Raw genomic sequence first — 19169 nt, 5'->3', positions numbered from 1 at the left:
TGCTCATGGACATGATATGTGACTGGATGGAGGTCTTGGGGGGATCAGAAGCAAAAATCATGTGGATCCATGAGGATCCGTGGTCCAAAATCAAGTTTTTGGTCCCTGGCGCTGCCATGAAGCCGTGGATCCATGATTTCTGTGGTGCAAACTGTGCCCATGGACATGATATGTGACTGGATGGAGGGATTGGGGGGATCCAAGGCAAAAATCATGTGGATCCATGAGGATCCGTGGTCCAAAATCAAGTTTTTGGTCCCTGGCGCTGCCACGAAGCCGTGGATCCATGATTTCTGTGGTGTAAACTGTGCCCATGGACATGATATGTGACTGGATGGAGGGCTTGGGGGGATCCAAGCCAAAAATCACATGGATCCATGAGGATCCGTGGTCCAAAATCAAGTTTTTGGTCCCTGGCGCTGCCACGGAGCCGTGGATCCATGATTTCTGTGGTGCAACATCTGCCCATGGACATGATATGTGATTGGCTGGTTATCTTGGGGTGGCCCAAAGCAAAAATCATGAGGATCCATGAGGATCCGTGGTTTGGAAACATGTTTTTTCAGTGCTGTGGTGCCACAAATTTGTGGAGGCATGATTTTTCTGGTGCTGCCTATAGTCTAAGAGAGGATCTACAACATGATGGTGGTTTGATTTCATTTCACCATAAAAATCATATGAATTCATGAGGATCCGTGCTTTGGAAGCCAGTTTTTGCATTGCTGAGGTGCCACGAATTTGTGGAGGCATGATTTTTGTGGTCCTGCCTATAGTCTAAGACAGGATCTATAGGATTGAAGTGGTTTGATTTCATTTCAATGTAAAAATCATATGAATTCATGAAGATCCGTGTAGATCCGACTTTTACCTTTTTCCCCTTCTGAGTCAGAACCTGCTGGGAGGTGCCAGTTTTGTTTCTTGGAGACTGGAAGAGCCTTTGCACCCCTTTGGAGCACCTACCCACCACTAGGTGACTTTTATTTATACTCCCTGCAGAGTGCAGTCAGTTGGACTAGATGACCCTGGAGGTCCCTTCCTGCTCTATGAGCCGAATAACTGCTGTTGGAGAGGGGATTCTGGATCATGGTCAGATCTAGCTTGGCTACCTTATGTCGTCTTGTGGAAGGTGGAGAGGGCCTGGTTTGGGCTTCCAGAACTCTCTTCTGGGAAAGAACCTACTGGGAGATGCCAGTTTTATTTCCCAGAGGCTGGAAGGGCCTTTGCACCCGTTTGGAACACCCACTCACCTCTGGGTACATAAGAACATAAGAGAAGCCATGTTGGATCAGGCCAGTGGCCCATCCAGTCCAACACTGTGTCACACACGGGCGAAAAAAAGCCCCAAGTGCCATCAGGAGGTTCACAAGTGGGGCTAGAAGCCCCACTTTACCTCCCCCCACAAGCCCGAGAATACAGAGCATCACTGCCCCAGACAGTTCCAATAATATGCTGTGGCAATTACTATGGGTGGCTAATAGGCAGTGTGCAGGGGGTTGGACTAGATGACCCTGGAGATCCCTTCCAACTCTATGATTATATTTCATTATGATGACTTGCCTGTTCCACATTAGAGCTCCTCCCCAAAAACATGGCTGAGATGAGCCAGGGCCGGAGGGGCAAAGGGGACCGCTTTATTTCTGTCACACCTGTCCCAGTACCTCAGGTGTTCAAAATTTTACCCATCAGAAACAAAAATAAATGGCACTGATAGTGCTTATTTTAAAACCCAGAATTCGATTTCTTCAAACAGATTGGCTGGGAAGGGGTGAAATTGGCACAGGGGTTTCTAGGATTAGACTCTGTGGGCAGGCAGAAAACAAAACTGAGCACAGAACTCCTTTACAGGCAACTTATTATTTTATAAGATACTGTGTTTCCCTCAGCCAGAGAACACTCATTAAAAATAAACTCAATCGTGTGGGTGTCGCCCACTTCACCCTGGCTGACTAGTTATCCTCTTCTCAGGAGGTGCTATAACCCCGGACCTTTTTTATTACATTTATTTATTATTATTATGTGCAGGAATGCACAAGAACGCAGTTCCGGGTAGCTTGGCATTTGAGGTGTGGCTTGATATGCAAATGAGTTCCTGCTGGGCGCACTCTACAAAAATCCCCATGTGAAACCACGGGGATGTCAGGGGTGTGGCCTAATATGCAAATGACTTCCTGCTGGGCTTTAAAAAAAATAAAAATAAAAGCCCTGGCTATAGCACTGGACTTGGGCAGTTTTGAGGGCCCTTCACCCTGACACCTCAAACCCTTTTGCCAAGTCCCGTCTTTCTGCTGGGAGAGCAGTCTTTCCCCAGGGATATTAAACTGACGCAGGAACCTTGGTCCCTCTCAAAATGTGTTTCTGTTCTTTCACACCAACGGAGGCTGCCTGCTAGTTCTGGGATCGGACTCCTCTCCAGAGCCTTGCAAACTGGCTCTGCCTTGTTACACTGTTACTGGAAAAGAGGAAACTCAAGCGTTTCCAGTAACAACACTCTGTCACAAAATGGAGAGCCTCCCAAAAGAGCGTCTGCTAGCTCCTTCCAAGTCTCTTCAGCGTCTCTCACCAGGGCTTTTTTGGTAGGGAAAGCCCAGCAGGAACTCATTGGCATATTAGGCCACACCCCCTGGCACCAAGTCGGCCAGAACTGCGTTCCTGCTCAAAAGAAGCCTTGCCCCTCCCACTGACGAGCTCTCTCTAACCGCCTCTCTCAGCTGTCACTGTTTGACAGTTAGAGGCTGTTGGACAATCACAGTGAGTTCCGCCACCTGTCACTCACTGAGTGTTCCATCCAGTGCAAGTCTTTGACCCTTGCATAAACATGCAGCCCGTCACAGTGGCCGGGGCTTGAGGGGAGGGAATAAGGACCCCCCCCCATGCAGAAGTTGAGTTTGGGCCAAGCAAGACGGGACCTGGAGAGGTTATGAATTATTCAGAAAGGGGTGGTTTGGGAAGGGGGTCATCCATGTGTGCTCCTATGTTATGTGCCTGACTGCTTCCCCCCACCCCCGTCTCAACAGTCCTTTCAAACCTCGGGAATGACTATTTTCAGGAAAGTTATAAACTAGAGAAGGAAGGCTTTTTATTATAGCATCCAAGGACCAAATGTTTGGGATTGTTAGATTTGCACCTTCCCTAAATGTGCAGTCCCTTTGGTGGCTCCCTGTGGGTTTTGCATTTTTGAGGTTTCAGTCCTTGTGGGGATCCCTCCCTCCTCTTCTTTCCTCGGGCCCTGGAGGCTGCAGAAGGGCATTTGCGGAAGAGATGTGGAGAGTGCGATGGTGGGCGAGGCAGGGGGTGATGGTTGGGGATCCCTCTCCCAGGTAGAGGAGGAAATTGAACCTGGATCTCCCAGATCCTAGACAGGCGCCATTCTAACAGCTTCTCCAGACTTGACTTGAGGGCCAGTTTGCTGGCCAAGCAGCCCTTTTGGGGGCCACAATCTCCAAGAGTGCCGGTGCAGTACTGGGGCTCGGTAGATGGGTCGGCCTTGTGCCCATCGTGGCCTTCCAGACACCTGCCAGGGGCACCATCCAAAGAGATCTCTTTGGGCCCAGCTAGCCACAGCACTTGAGAAGGCAGAAAATTACCTGGAGACTAGTTGCCCCCATATCAGAGGATGGGAGATGTCTGTCCAGGCCTCAGGTACGCACACAAGGAGCACGTTCACAACCACAGTCCGTGTTGGCTTCCTGATTTAGCTGACTTAACCTCTGTGGGTGCACAAGAAGACCCTTGTGTCCATTCAGACCTAGAAGAAGACAGTGAACCATGGGTTGTGTTCCCCTCAGTCAAAAGGCTTCTCACAGTCGTTTCTGAGAGTCAGGTGTGGTATTGCGGTTAGAGAGAGTGTTGGATTTGGATGAGGGAGACCCAGTTTCTGAGCCCCTGCTCTGTCATGCATTGCACGGGATGCTCTGTGCTGTGACCACTCACTCTTGCTTAGCTGGAAGGAAAGGAAAGATCCTCTGTGCAAGCACCAGTCGTTTCGGACTCTGTGGTGATGCTGCTTTCACAACGTTTTCACAGCAGACCTTTTTTTACGCGTGGTTTGCCATTGCCTTCCCCGGTCATTACACTTTCCCCCCAGCAAGCTGGGCACTCATTTGACCGACCTCGGAAGGATAGAAGGCTGAGTCAACCTCGAGCTGGCTACCTGACCCAGCTTCCTCTGGAATCGAACTCAGGTCGTGAGCAGAGACTCCGAGTGCAGCTTTACCACTCTGCATCACGGGGCTGTTCTTGCTTAGCTGAGCCTACACAAAAGCTGGAGAAGCACAAAGAGGGAATTATCCCCAGTTTGTTTATGTTGAATATTTCTGTGCTGCCTCTTCAGAATCCTGCTTCTTCTTCTTGTGAATTATCACACACAGACCTCTTGATGGGGGTTCTAATGTGCTTCAGAAACAGGGAGGTCCTCTGGACAGGTTTCCTTGGGGGAAAAGTCCCCTTGAGTTTTGTGGGGCTCACTCCCTCAGAAGGGGGTTTAGTGTTTTCAGACTAAGGTCATCTCTTGTGTTTTTCCGAATCTGACCATCCGCCTCTCGTGGCATCCAACCATTTCCCCTGGGGGTCAGGCTGGGGTGAGGAGGACAGGGAGTTGTTGAAGGGCTGTGAGGTGGGGGAACCGATCCTGGTTTCCCTCCTGTTGGATCCTGGAACTCCTGAGGCTTTCTAGGTCCTGAACATAAGAGAAGCCGTGTTGGATCAGGCCAGTGGCCCCTCCAGTCCAACACTCTGTGTCACATAAGAACATAAGAGAAGCCATGTTGGATCAGGCCAGTGGCCCATGCAGTCCAACACTCTGTGTCACATAAGAGCATAAGAGAAGCCATGCTGGATCAGGCCAATGGCCCATGCAGTCCAACACTCTGTGTCACATAAGAGCATAAGAGAAGCCATGCTGGATCAGGCCAATGGCCCATGCAGTCCAACACTCTGTGTCACACAGTGGCCACAAAAACCAGGTGCCCTCAGGAGGTCCATCAGTGGGGCCAGAACTCCAGAAGCCTCCCTCTGTAGCCCTTGCCACAGAGAAGCCACCTAAAACCTTTTCTTTGGCCCAACCCCTCCAAAAACAGTGGGCAAGATTTCCAGCTCACCAGACGTTTTTGTCAGGAGGGAAGTTAAAAACAAATGGTGGCATTGGGGGAACGTTTCAGGTGATGATCTTGTGGGCTGTCGGCCAGTATCCTGTGTAGGACAGGTATTTTGGTGGCTTCAGTGGGTGTGGCTGATACCTCTGATGTTGAGAGGAGAAGGCAAAGAACAGAGGCCGTCCCATTGAAAGTGTCACAAGAAATGAAATGAAAGGTCTTCCCTGGGTTTTGTTGTGGGCCACTGTGGCTGCCTGTGAGAGCCAGTTTGGTGGAGCAGTTAAGAGCGCGGACTCTAATCCTGGAGAACCAGGTTTGATTCCCCGCTTCTCCATGTGCAGCTACTGAGTCACCCTGGGTCAGTCACAGTCCTTGAAGGAGCTGGTCTCACAAAGAGCAGTTCTCTCAGAGCTCTCTCAGCCCTGCCTACCTCACAGCGTGTCTGTTGTGGGGAGATGAAGAGAAGGAGACTGTAAGCCACTCTGAGACCTCTAGGGTTGCCAGCCTCCAGGTGGGGCCTGGAGATCTCCCACTTTGAAAACTGACCTCCAGCTGTCAGAGATCAGCTCCCCTGGAGAAAAGGGCTGCTTTGAAGGACGGACTCTAGGGCATTGGACCATGCTGAGGTCCCTCCCTCCTCTCTCCCGGATCCACCCCCAAAGTCTCCAGGTATTTTCCAGCATAGACCTGGCAGCCCTGGAGACTCCAAGTGAAGGACGGGGTATAAATCCAATCTCTTTTTCTTCTTTTGGGCTTGTCATTTGAAGGGGAAGAAACCCCCCCCCCCAAGTTGTGCTGGGTGTCAGAAGTGGTTTCCGGCTTGGCTTCATTCTCTTTGTAGCTGATCTTGCTCAAAATGGCTGCTGATCTGGTGGGAGAGATCACAGGGGAGCCGGAAAGCCACAAACTTGAAAGTTGAGGCATATAGAACTAAATCAGCTTTTGTGCCCTTTGAAGAAACCTCACATTCAAGCATTCTTTTGAAAATGGCTTTTGATCAAAATGGGGGTGGGGGATGAATGTCAGTGACTTGGCTTGCTGTGGAATTGTTTAAAAACCCAGTTCTGAAGCCCACTTCCCCCAACCTAGAACAGACCCATTAATCAGAAGAGAAGGAAAAGGGGTGTGTGGAAGGATTATTCTGAAGGGGCAGGTGACCTGGGAAAACTCCAGGGAGCTTTAAATAGGGTGTCTGGTCACTGCAACAGTGTTTGAAGTAGATTTTTTGAGGAAGAAAAGTGTGTGTGAAAAAATGGTGACATTAGGGGGAGTGGCTTAATATGCAAATGAGTTCACTGTCTATTCCACACTGATTTGTCTTGTTGCCTTTTAAGAGGCGTTTCTGCTTGCCCGTTTCCCTGTTTCTTTCCCACTGCATTTTATCATACTTGTAGTCTGCCTCTTGCCCCTGACAAAGGTGGACCATAAATAGGAATAACGATAATCCTGAGCTTTACCTAGTAGGCTCCTCAGAAATGTCCCCTCCTTGTTCATTGGGGGGAGGGCTCTGTGCATGATTGGACACTTAATTCTGTCTGGATGCACCTTCCGTGGGAAATGCTTCCTCTTCCTCCTGGGAGCAGAGAGGGGGTGGATCTTCCCTGGCTGGGGGGATGTGGATTGTGGGGTGGCTCCAGCCCCTGAAGGTGGACAATCCTCTCCCTTCTGGGCCAAAACCATTGGCCGCCTCTGATATGCTATGCTAAAAGGAAAAGGAAAGGTCCCCTGTGCAAGCACCAGTCGTTTCTGACTCTAGGGCAATGTTGCTGTCACAATGTTTTCATGGCAGACTTTTTACAGGGTGGTTTGCCATTGCCTTCCCCGGTCTTTTACACTTTCCCCCCAGCAAGCTCGGTACACTAAATCTGCTAAAATAAAAATGTAAAAGTACCTGCTCATCTTCTCTGATTTTTGGGAGACAGCCTTTTCCTGGTTCTGGGTATCCCTTGTCTTCGGCAGGAGAGCGAGTGGTCAACAGGACAGGGCCTTCTCAGTGGCGGCACCTCATTTCTAGCCCTGGATCCCCTCCCCCCGGAGAGATTTGCCAGGTGCTTATCTAGTGAAAGCTCTCCAGTCTGTCTTGACCTTGGACTGATTTTTTAAAATTCTTTTCCCAGTTTCCAATGTCTTGTTATTCTTAGCAGAGTCTGTTCTTCAAGTGTATGGAGGGTTTATCTGATTTTTGTGTCTGGTTCTGAATGTTTTATGACTGTTCAGGAAGGCCTCATAAAAGGTGTTTTAGTAAAATGGAAGTGTTTCAAAAGGCACTTTTTGAAATAAAAGGAACCAGGTTTGAGCTTGTCTGTGGAGAAATTGTAGGCACCCCCCCCCCCCTTTTTTCTTTCTCCCCCTCAGATTGATTCGTTTGTCAGGTGATTAAATTTTTCATTTAGTTGTTTCTCTGCTGGTAAAATCCAGTGTTTCTTGGACCTGTTTTACTGGCCTTTCTTGTAGGGCTCTGTCGTTCTGTGGGCCTCCTGGAGTCTTCACAGGAAGGATGACTGATAGATGAAATCAATGCCAAGCTTTTGCTAGCTGGGAACGTATTTCACATCATGCAGGTGTCCCGTTTTCTTAAACTGGTGAAATCTGAAAGTTCAGCGTTGGAAGTTCTGCCTTTTTCAGACTCTCTTTTTCGATGATAGCAGGAAGTTGAAATTATCTTGAAACAACACACTGTTTGGGGAGGGGCTGATGCCTTAAATAACAAATGTGTTTTCGGGGCTTTTTTTTGTAGCAGGAGCTCCTTTGTATATCAAGCCACATGGTAGCCAATCCTCCTGATGTAGCCAATCCTCCAAGAGCTTACAGTAGGCCCTGTACAAAGAGGCCTGGAAGCTCGTGGAGGATTGGTTACATCAAGGGGGTGTGGCCTAATATGCAAAGGAGCTCCTGCTACAAAAAAAGGCCTGTGAGTTTTTGTGATGGGATGCCACTTGGTTGGCCTGCAGATCTTTCTCCAAGCCCTGCAGGGATCCTTAATTTGTTTGGATAAAATGAATGCACCGACAGTCTGAAAAATATACCTCCCAGTCTGGTTTTATCTGACATTTTAATGTTCTCCCAATAAAGAAGGTTAGGTTTGAGAAGACAGTCACTGCTGCGTTGACTTCAGTTTCTCTGCCTTACTTACTTCTTTAACTCCTATTGCACTTTTCTCCCTTAGACACAAAGGGGATTACGGGGTTTTAAAACTAATGACTCAAAACGTAGAACAGGCGGAGCAGTCGTGTGTCCCCATAGGAGGCAAAGAAAAAACACAGGAAAATGCAGGAGTCCTCAGAAATTTCTGGATCTTTTTATGTTTCTGAGTATCATCAGGAGAAAATACAAAATCTTGGAAACCTGTTGGTTGTTCTGGATTATTTGGAAATTTCTGCTCCACCTGCTTTCCCCCCTCCAGTCTTTCTGCATGGGGTCAACCTGCAGTTCCCCACATCAGGACCTTGGTATTTGCCACACCAGGGGCCTCCTTTTGAGTGGGACAATGTGTGGGTACTTTGCTGCAGAACTCAGGGCTCTCCCGGCTCCAACGATCGACGGTCTGGGGTGTGCTGGTTTGGCGTGGGATGTGGGGGAGGGGTTGGCGATCTGGCTGGTGTACCGTCCGCCCAACGCACCGGCCAGCGCCCTGCCTTCCCTGATGGAGGCCGTGGCAAGCTGGGCATTGGAGTTCCCAAGGCTTATAGTCTTGGGTGATTTCAATGTCCATGCGGATGACATGGCCTCCAATCAGGCGCAGGACCTAGTGTCTTCCATGGCGACACTGGGACTCTCCCAATTTGTTACCACTCCCACGCGTCAGGCCGAGCACATGTTAGACTTGATCTTTGCGTACGGGATTTTGGTGGATGATATCGCTGTAGAAGCGGTACCATGGTCGGATCACCTAGCCCTCAAGGCTCGTGTGGGTGCGCCACCCCAACCTTGTATGGGTGGCGAGCCTATTTTGGCTCGCCCGCGGAGTCTGATGGACCCTAAGTGGTTCCAAACGGCTCTGCGGGATCCCTGGCCGCCTAGCGATTCCCTTGATGACCTGGTAGAGACCTGGCACGACAGGTTATCCAGGGCCATCAACGAGATCGCACCCCGGCGTCCTCTGCATCCCCGTAATAGGCTGGCTCCATGGTACACCTCAGAGTTACGCCAGCTGAAACAGGGACTCAGACGACTAGAGAGGCGGTGGCGGCATACTCGTGATGAAGCGACGAGAACATCCTACAGAACGTTTATGAAGTCTTATGAGATGGCTGTCAAAGCCGCAAAGAAAGATTACTTTGCGGCTAGGATTGCGTCTGCAAATTCACACCCGGCACAATTATTTAAGATAATTGAGAATTTGACTACTCTGCCTCAAGGCAGACCAAACATGAGAGAATTGGAAATAGGCTGTGAGGCTTTTGCGAAATTTTTTGCAGATAAAATCTCGTCGCTCCACCAGGACCTTCCCGCCACATTACAGTGGAATACAGTACAAGAACCCGAGGCTCCGTGCCTGTCTTCTGATTTTATCTTGGACCACTTCGACACACTTAGCCTAGGGGAAGTCAACAGAATTCTCTCTACTGTGCGCCCTACAACTTGTGATCTGGATCCATGCCCCTCCTGGCTAATTAAATCTTGCCAGAGGGAGCTTAGATATCCTGTACGGGATATCATAAATAGATCCCTCTTGGAAGGGCAATTTCCAACAGCTTTGAAAGAGGCTATGGTCCGCCCTCTCTTGAAAAAAAGTACAGCAGATCCGGCCGAATTGGCGAATTACCGACCGGTCTCGAACTTACCATTTCTAGGTAAAGTTATTGTGAGGGCAGTGGCGCTACAGTTACAGAGTTTTTTGGATGACACTTCCGCCTTAGACTCCCACCAGTCCGGCTTTCGTCCGGGCCATGGGATGGAGACAGTGCTGGTCGCCTTGGTGGATGACCTCCAGCGGCATCTGGATCGAGGCGGCGTGGCGGTACTGATGCTGTTAGACCTGTCGGCTGCGTTCGACACAGTCAACCATCGGCTACTGGCCCGCCGGCTCGCCGACACAGGGATTAATAATAATAATATTTTATTTTTTATTTTTATTTTTATATCCCGCCCTCCCCGCCGAGGCGGGCTCAGGGCGGCTGACAGACATGGGAATCCCATGAATCATAAAACAACATAACAATTTTAAATATCAATTACAATTAGGGGGTCGGCCTTACAGTGGCTTTCCTCCTTCCTTGATGGACGGGGACAAAGGGTGGCAATTGGGAGAGAGCTGTCCCGGAGGCACCCACTAGTGTGTGGGGTGCCACAAGGTGCAGTTCTCTCTCCAATGTTATTTAACATCTACATGCGCTCCCTTGCCCAGATTGCTTGGAGGTTTGGGCTTGGGTGCCACCAATACTAGGATGACACCCAGCTCTATCTACTAATGGACGGCCGACCTGACTGCGTCCCAGAAAACCTGGACCTAGCATTGCAGGCCGTGGCAGGTTGGCTCAGGCTAAGTGGGCTGAAGTTGAATCCAACGAAGACAGAGGTCCTTTGCTTGGGCCGCGGTGCCTCGGGAAGGGAAATCCCCTTACCGGTTTTTGATGGTGTGCTGCTGAAAGCAGCCCATAGGGTCAAGAGCCTGGGGGTTCTTCTGGAGCCTTCATTATCAATGGAGGCGCAGATAGCGGCCACTGCCAAGTCCGCGTTCTTTCATCTTCGACGGGCGAAGCAGTTGGCCCCCTTCCTGGAGCGTCGGGACCTAGCAACGGTGATCCATGCTACAGTCACCTCGAGACTGGATTACTGTAATGCCCTCTACATGGGGCTGCCCTTGTGCCGAACTCGGCGGCTGCAGTTGAACATGAACATATGAAGCTGCCTTATACTGAATCAGACCCTTGGTCCATCAGTCAGTATTGTCTTCTCAGACTGGCAGCGGCTCTCCAGGGTCTCAAGCTGAGGTTTTTCACACCTCTTTGCCTGGACCCTTTTTAGTTGGAGATGCCGGGGATTGAACCTGGGACCTTCTGCTTCCCAAGCAGATGCTCTACCGCTGAGCCACCGTCCCTCCCCTAGCTGGTGCAGAACGCGGCGGCTAGGCTGCTGTTGGGGCTCCCGAGATGGGAGCACATACGTCCGGGTCTGCGCAGGCTGCACTGGCTGCCAGTGGTGTACCGAGTCAGTTACAAAGTGCTGGTTGTTACCTTTAAAACCCTATATGGCCGAGGACCTGCCTACTTGAGCGACCGTCTTTCCCCATATGAACCCCAGAGAGCACTGAGGTCAGCTGGAAAGAACCAGCTGAATATCCCTGGGCCAAGGGAGGCCAGATTGAAGACCACCCGGGATTGGGCTTTCTCCATTGCAGCCTCATTGCTGTGGAATCAACTCCTGGAGGAGGTACGGGCCCTGCGATGTTTAGATCAATTCCGCAGGGCCTGTAAGACCTACCTCTTCAAAATAGCCTTCACCTAATACCGAGCCAAGAAAGTTTCACTGGATACGTTTTAGCCACTGAATTTTATTAAGACCTAAGTTATAGCACCACAATGTTCATTTTTAATACAGTTGTTAATGGTTTAATGATGATTTTATTATTGTAATTGTAATTACTATGTATGGTTTCATTGTATATTACATTCGTATGTTGTGAGCCGCCCTGATCCTGCCCTGGCGGGGAGGGCGGGATATAAATAAAAAGTATAATTATTATTATTATAACTCAGACATTGGTCTGAACTTCCCTCCCTCCCTCCCTCCCTTCTTTCTTTCTTTCTTTCTTTCTTTCTTTCTTTCTTTCTTTCTTTCTTTCTTTCTTTCTTTCTTTCTTTCTTTCTTTCTTTCTTTCTTTCTTTCTTTCTTTCTTTCTTTCTTTCTTTCTTTCTTTTCTAAGATTGTCTTTGTTTTGGGATCATTTCCTATAAGGGACTCACCACATTTCTCCCCTTGCCCAGAAATATTGGCTGCAGGAGATTTTCTCCACGAGGGCTTCAGCTGGCCCATCCAGGGAGTTCTCTTTTTTAAATATTAACTGTTTCTGTGTAGTTGTGTTAAGTTTTTAAAAATCAATTTCTACGTGGGGTCATCCAGGCAGGCGTTGCCAGTGAGCCAAAGTAGTTCTGTTCTGTCTTCTTCTGAAGAAACCAGTTTTTTCAGTCCAGTTCCGGGTTGGGAAATTCCTGGAGATTTCAGGGTGGAGCAAAGGGAAGGGGAGGAGCTTAGGGGTGGTCGAATGCCATAGACTCCGCCTTCCCTAGGAGCCATTTTCTCCAGAGGAACTGATATCTCTGATGTCTGGTGACAAGTAGTGCATCTGTGAGATGTCCAGGTCCCCCCTGGAAGTTGGCAAGCCTAGGCTGCATCTGGTCCTCTTCCTTTGGTATTTCCCCACTTCTCTTCCCTCTCCTCAGGCTCTCAGATCCCCTCTCCCCATTCCTTGCCCCATTTTATTCCCTCTCCTCTTTCATCCCCCTCAGCCCCACTTAGCCTGGGTCTCCAAACAGGGGTGGGGGTCTGGGGAGCCCTTCCTCAATGGCAACCCCCTTAACTCTGCCCCCCTTTCTCTTTGCCCCAGGCTCCTCCTCCCCCCACTCCCTGCGCTACTTCTACACAGCAGTGTCTGAGCCTGGTTCGGGGCTGCCCCAGTTCATCACGGTGGGCTACGTGGATGACCAGCTCATCGATCGCTATGACAGCATCACAAAAAGAGATATTCCTCAAGTCCCCTGGATGGAGAAGGTGGGGAAGGAGGACCCCCAGTACTGGGAAAGGAATACCCAGATGTTGCAGGGCATAGAGGCTGTGTACCGAGTGGACCTGGTGACGCTGCGGGATCGCTTCCACCAGAAGAACGGCACAGGTGAGGGGAGGGGGAGGGGCCGGCCACAGCATCCCCCCTCCCCAGGGCAAGAGGAGGGGGAGGGGCTGCACCTCAGGAGGGAGGGGGAAGAAGCCCCCCATTGAAGCAGATATGTGGGGAGGGGAGTGGGCAGCTGCGCCTCCCCTTGGCCCCAGAGGGGGAGATCAAAGGCAGGCTGGCCATCCTGGGGTGGGGTGGGGTTGGGAGGGATGAAAGGAAGTGGGTACGGCAGTCCCTCCCCCATTTCTCCTATAGGCTGTGGAGGGGCTGCTGCCTGGTGGAAGAAGGGAGGACTTTATATATGTGTGTGTGTGTGGGGGGGGGTGCTTCTCCCTGGAGATAAACTTGTGGTTATTTTTTACTTCAGAAATTCATGTCCCCCCCTTAAGGTGACAGCCCCCTCCCACCCCTAAGGGCGAAAGAGGGCCCTGCCTCACCACTCTTGGGGGATGGAATCAAAGGTAACCCCCCCTTTGGTAGCAGCCCCCACAATGGGAGGAGGGGCTGATGATGCCACCCAGTTCTAGATGGGAGAAATACAACTTCTGTTGGGGAAGCAGATACAGTAGACAACAGCCCCCCCCCCCCATAAAAAAGCCTGACACCACCCCTTCCCCATTACCTGAGAGAAGCAATAGTAGAGTTGGGGATCTCCCCCCTCCCACTTCCCTCTGCCCATCCTGCACTATTTCCTCCTAGTAATCTCTCCCCTCCCAATTTCCCCAGGGAGGGGCTGGGTCCCTTCCTGGGCTGGAGGTGCCCTCCCGCTAGGCTCAGCTTGCAGGCCTGGGGGGGACATAGAAGCAGCAGCAGAGGGAGGGCTGCTATGGGTGGTTCAGGCCCACTTCAGCCCCCCCCCCCATTGCTCTTGGACCCTGCCTGCCTGCCTTCCTCTCAGAGCTCAGGGAGCCCACCTCTGACACCCCCAAGGCCTCCCCCCCCAGGCATCCACTGGTCCCACCCCACTCAGCTGCAGGAGGGGTGCTGCACGCTGTGTCCTCCAAGCAAGCCCCAAGACCCTGATGAGAGCCCCCCCCACCTCTCTGCAGGGCTGTTGCTGTGAGGGGGGGGGGCTGCACTAGGAACACCAGGAGCCCTTCTCTTCAGTCTCCCGCTTTAAAGTAAGGGCAACCTATTTGATGCTTCCCCACCCACCCCCACCGGGCTTTGTTGCCTCTGGAGTTCTTCCCTGTCCAGATAACCTTCCTCCCTCCATCTCACGCCTTGCAAAACGCAGCTTGTGGTGACTTCTTTCTGCTGAAGCTGCCAGCACAGCCCCCTCAGTGGCCAGGCGGAGACTCTCACAGGGCTTTTTGCGTCTGTGGCTGGGGAGAGCAGGGGGTGGTGGGGGGCTCTGTGACCCCCTCATGGATTCCCTCACGATCTGTGGGTTGCAGGGGTTCTGCCCTTACACCGCCTCCTGAAGGGTGCTCTTTTCTTGGAAGCAGACTTTGGCCCAAAACACACACAGGGAGTTCCCTTCCCTGCCTTCAGGAGGGAATAAGGAGAGGATAGACCAATCTCTGTGGGAAAGATATTCCCGCCCCCCCCACACACTTGGGGGAAGCTAAAGGGGAGCTAGGGTTGGGCGGGGGTTCAAGAGGGGAGGACTCTGGAGCAGGCCCCACTTTGGCTGAGGGGAGGGCAGCCTGGTTGCTCCCATGAGCAGTGGCAGTGAGCCCCCCTCCCCCCATGAGCTGTGAGGAGCCCCCCTCTCTGGGCTGGCAGCAGAGCCCAGGCAGAGACAGTAGGAGGAGGGCCCTGTGGTGCTCCATTGGGGGGGGGGTGGCAGCTGGGAGGCAGGGGAAGAGAGACAGCTCCCCCCCTCTGGAGCAGTGTGGTGCTCCTCAGGTCCCTGTGGAGGAGGGTTCCCATCACTCTCTGAGGAAGGGCTGGAGAAAAGGCACAGGCTCCCAAAGGAACCAGAGAAGACCCAGGACTGTGCAGCCAGCACCCGAGGCAGGAGGGAAGAGAAGAAGAAGAAGAAGAAGATATTGGATTTATACCCCACCCTCCACTCCGAAGAGTCTCAGAGCGGCTCACAATCTCCTTTCCCTTCCTCCCCCACAACAGACACCCTGTGAGGTGGGTGGGGCTGAGAGGGCTCTCACAGCAGCTGCCCTTTCAAGGACAACTCCTATGAGAGCTCTGGCTGACCTAAGGCCATTCCAGCAGGTGCAAGTGGAGGCGTGGGGACTCAAACCCGGTTCTCCCAGATAAGAGTCCGCACACTTAACCACTACACCAAACTGGCTTTCCATCAGGCTCACGAAAGGGGGTGAAATCCAAGAGGCCCTGCTTGGAAAGGCCCCCGGAGAGCCAGGCAGCATCTCCAAGTCCAGTGGGCCCCAAAAGGCCGTTGCGTCTTGACAGAGGCATGGTCAGCTGATGCCCCATCTTGGGGGAGGGGGGGAGGCACAGAGGCAGAGAGAACTACTGGTTGATCATCTTCTTCCCTCTGAGAAGGACAAACATTGAATCCCCGTATCATCTTCCAGTGTCTCCAAAGAGCCTGCCAGAAAGATGCTTCTTCTGTATTGGTGGGTTCACTTTTGGCTTGTCTCATTCTCTTTGCCTCCATTTTATCCACACAACAACCCTGTGAGGTAGGCTAAGCCAAGAGTTTTTGACAGGCCCAAGATCTCCTGGCAAACTTCCATGGGAGAGTGCGGGGTCTTCCAGATCCGGTTCCTCCCTCTGACCACTACACCACCCTGCCCTCCCTCAAGGATGCCTGGGCTATGCAGCTTCAACTGGTGTCCTTGTTCACAATTGTGAGGTCACCTCTGCCTCAGAGCCTTTCTGGTTTCTCAGCACAAAAAGAGGAAATGACTCTTGTCTTGGGGGTGGGATTCCAGGAAGGGACCCCCCCCATGGCATAATAGTGATTTCCCCACAGTTCTCAGGTTGTCTCTCTTATGGAGGGGATATTGTTTTGGGGCAACCTGGAAGCAGGTTTGGGCTTTCTGGAACCTTCTTCAGAAGGTGTCTGCTTCCTGCTTCTGCTCTATTCTCCAGGCAGCTGGATTCAAGTCTGGGAACCCCTCAGAGATCAAGCAGATTTTGGGGGGGATGAGATGTTCAGAGTGAAAGCTCCCTTTGCCCACTTTTGGGCGTTTGCTCTCCAGAATAAAAATGTTAGTACTATTTGGACCTTCATCAATTGGAGAGTTCCGTCTGAGGGACTCCCCTTCATTGGTGGCATCAACTGCCACACATCCCTTAGGGCAGGGGTGGTCAATGGTAGCTCTCCAGATGTTTTTTGCCTACAACTCCCATCAGCCGTGCTGGCTGGGGCTGATGAGAGTTGTAGGCAAAAAAAAAACATCTGGAGAGCTACCGTTGGCCACCCCTGCCTGAGGAAATTGATTTTGAGTCAACTGCAAGTCCATGGCATCTGCAGCACAGAAGTAGCTACGAAAGAAATTATTCCTTTTTAAATTAAAACATATCCCTCATGTTCCTCATGCCTCAAAGGGGCTTACAAATCACGATCAAAAATGTGGTTTTAGTGGCATCGCTTGAAAATTTGTAAAGCTGGCACACCCCACACCCCCTCTGGGAGTCGCTTTCACCACCGGGGGGGGGGGCAGGCAGGGTGCTGTAATGGAGGAGGCCCAGGCTGTGGGTGATGCCAGGCGGGCAGCCTTTAGCAGTGGAGCAGCCAGCAGGTCGCAGCCTGAGGAGCAGAATCGGTGCATGGGAATATCTGTGAGGAGGAGAAGACCTTTCTGTAGAGATGTGGGCCACAAAAAGCTTGAAGGGTCATGAAGAGCACCATGAATTGGACTCTGAAACAAACTGGCAGCTATGCAGCTCTTGTAAGAATAGACCAGATATTTCTCTCCCTGTCTGGCTCCTGACATTAGCTGCCTTCCCACATTCTTCATGAGTAATGCATGTTCCACCACTAGGTGGCAGCAAAGGATCACATTTCTTAAATGGGACCTTCACTGCTCATACTGGATGCTCAGAAAATACATTTTATGAATCATATTTATTTCATCTTAACCTGCAGCAGAACCACATATTGTGTGTTTTCCTTCAAAAATTAGAATCACTGGCATTTACTTGTGCACAGTTCCTTTGTTTAAAAATCCAACAGGAAGCCCTGTAAATTCATCTTTAAAATCACTGTGAGCACCAAGGTGGTGTTTTATGAGCCAGTGGGCAAAACCAATCTCGACATTGTAGCCGGAACCACAAACAAATTCTGCTTTTGGGACACCGTTGATGTTAGCTGTCTTCACAAAATACATCCCCCCTACTTGGAAAAAAATCAGAATAAATTAGTGAAATCCATTAAGTAAAAATCTATGTTTGCTCAAACATGGAGCCCTCCTCGCCCCCCAACCTCCAGGGGAGACTGGCCTGAATTAAAGCCCTGTTTCTAGTATTCCCCATTCTGGGCAAAGACGTCTTCCTCTGAAGTATGTTTGTGCACACAGTTGCCAAAGAATTAAAGTCAGGCGAAATAGCTTCTTTAGCTTTCTGATCCACCCTGGCCAAGCAGGGTGGGAGTCTGGCAGTGACACAGGCACTCGGATTCCCCCTCCCACATTTGGGGGAGGCCAGGGGGGTGAGGGGACCAGGCAGGAGGAAGGTGGGGATGCTCCAAAGGCAGATGTCACCAAGGGCAGCCGCTCTCCCCACCTGGCTTGGCTGAGCCACCAGCATCTTGGCAGGGCTGAGGAAAGGGGGGGGGGGACTCTGGGAGGGCTCACCTGCAGTTAGCAAGGGGCAGCCTCTGCTTGCCCAGCTCTTCAGGTGTGTTCTCGTCCCCTTCTCCAGCAATAAGAGGACTGATGGCACTTTTTAAAAAAAGTTTGATTTTTTTTTAAAAAAATGTAAATTAAAATATGGAAATGCATGTAACATTGGCTACAGAAAGCCATGTTGGTTTGTTGTAAAAGCCAAGAACCAAAACCACGTGATGCCTTTTATGACCAGCCCCAGTGACACCAAATAGCACAAGTGGTGGAGTTTTCCAGAAATCTTCAACAGGCGGGATGTCGGAAGAAAACAAGGGTGGGGGGAGAGAGCTGAAGTTTCTGGCCATGATTGTAAGGCCTTTTGTAAGCATCCTGTGGGGAATGAATGCTCAGCAGGTGAGCACAGATCAAATGGAGCCAGGCTCACTTTCAATATAAAGAAATAAATAAAAACAGCCCATCTAGTGGAATGTGAAGTCACATTCATTTCTTGCCATAATTCATAAAGGGAACACCTATTTAAAGCACTTGTTTGCCTTCCCTTATTCAAAAGAAGTTCGCTGTTCCAGAAACTGTTACCACTTGCAAATGCACTATTAACAGGCAGGAGAACTTGGGTTTCCTGAGAAAATATTAATTGGGGAAATTTCCAGCACCCTAAGTAGAACCTGATCTGATTTACCATATGGCATTTGTCTGGACTTCTGTATAGTTCTGAAAATTTAACAAGTGTTTAGTGTTAATTTTGTGTCCTCTTGAGCTGCAATATTTGATTCGGGGAAGAAGAATTGCAGATTTATACCCCTCCCTCCTCTCTGAATCAGAGACTCAGAGCGGCTTACAATCTCCTATATTGTAAGGAAGAAATGTATCAAGTGTGGTTTTAAAGAAATTTAAAGAAACTGAAAATTTTTCGTGGAAAATACTTTGATCAGGATAATTGTTGATAAAATTTAAAGTCAAATATAAGTACTTTCCTTTCCTCAGTGGAAGAAAATAACTCTCAAAAGCTCTGCAAACTTGTGACAGGCTAATTTTAGTGCACCTGAGAGCTGCACATAAAGTGCTCTGGGCCTGGCTGACCACTCCTCAGTTTGGACTTTGGTCCACAGGGGTCAGCTTGGAGCCCTCATCAGTGTTGGTTCCATATCAGAAGGGAGGTTCTGTCCACCGTGTGAGAAGAGACAGAAGAATAAGCATTTCAGCCCTGTTTTTTATTTGACCTGCTGACCCACACAGGTGCATTTGTAAGTTTTTGGATGGTTTTTAAAACATCTGTGTGGACTTCCACAATTCTTGGGCACAACCACACCAAAAGCAAATTTTGTAAATGCCTGGCTTGCCTAATGTGTTGGCAGTGGCATTCAGACACTACTATTAATTTTGCACAAGAATTGGTCTTTAGAAATGTGTGAAAATTCTGAAGAAAAGTAACGGACTAGAAAATTGTCTGCCCCTTTCTTTGGCTAGAACTGTGACACTTGACTGGCTACCGACCCTCGTGCACCCAGCCATCAGCTTTCCAAATTTGATTTA

At 50.4% G+C, this 19169-nt stretch overlaps 1 protein-coding gene across 1 annotated transcript in view; it reads left to right on the top strand.

Annotated features, from left to right (window-relative positions):
- LOC132571671 (class I histocompatibility antigen, F10 alpha chain-like) overlaps positions 1 to 19169 on the top strand; it is a 168421-nt gene that overhangs the window by 23172 nt on the left and 126080 nt on the right. Inside the window, exon 2 of the mRNA XM_060238463.1 lies at positions 12637 to 12921. Coding sequence (XP_060094446.1) covers positions 12637 to 12921 — 285 coding nt within the window. The remainder of the gene's footprint in view (positions 1 to 12636; positions 12922 to 19169) is intronic.

The sequence above is a fragment of the Heteronotia binoei genome, chromosome 5 (genome assembly GCF_032191835.1).
Source record: "Heteronotia binoei isolate CCM8104 ecotype False Entrance Well chromosome 5, APGP_CSIRO_Hbin_v1, whole genome shotgun sequence".
Taxonomy (NCBI): domain Eukaryota; kingdom Metazoa; phylum Chordata; class Lepidosauria; order Squamata; family Gekkonidae; genus Heteronotia; species Heteronotia binoei.
Note: the sequence above shows the minus strand (reverse complement) of the source record. Positions and strands in the feature narration are given on the sequence as shown.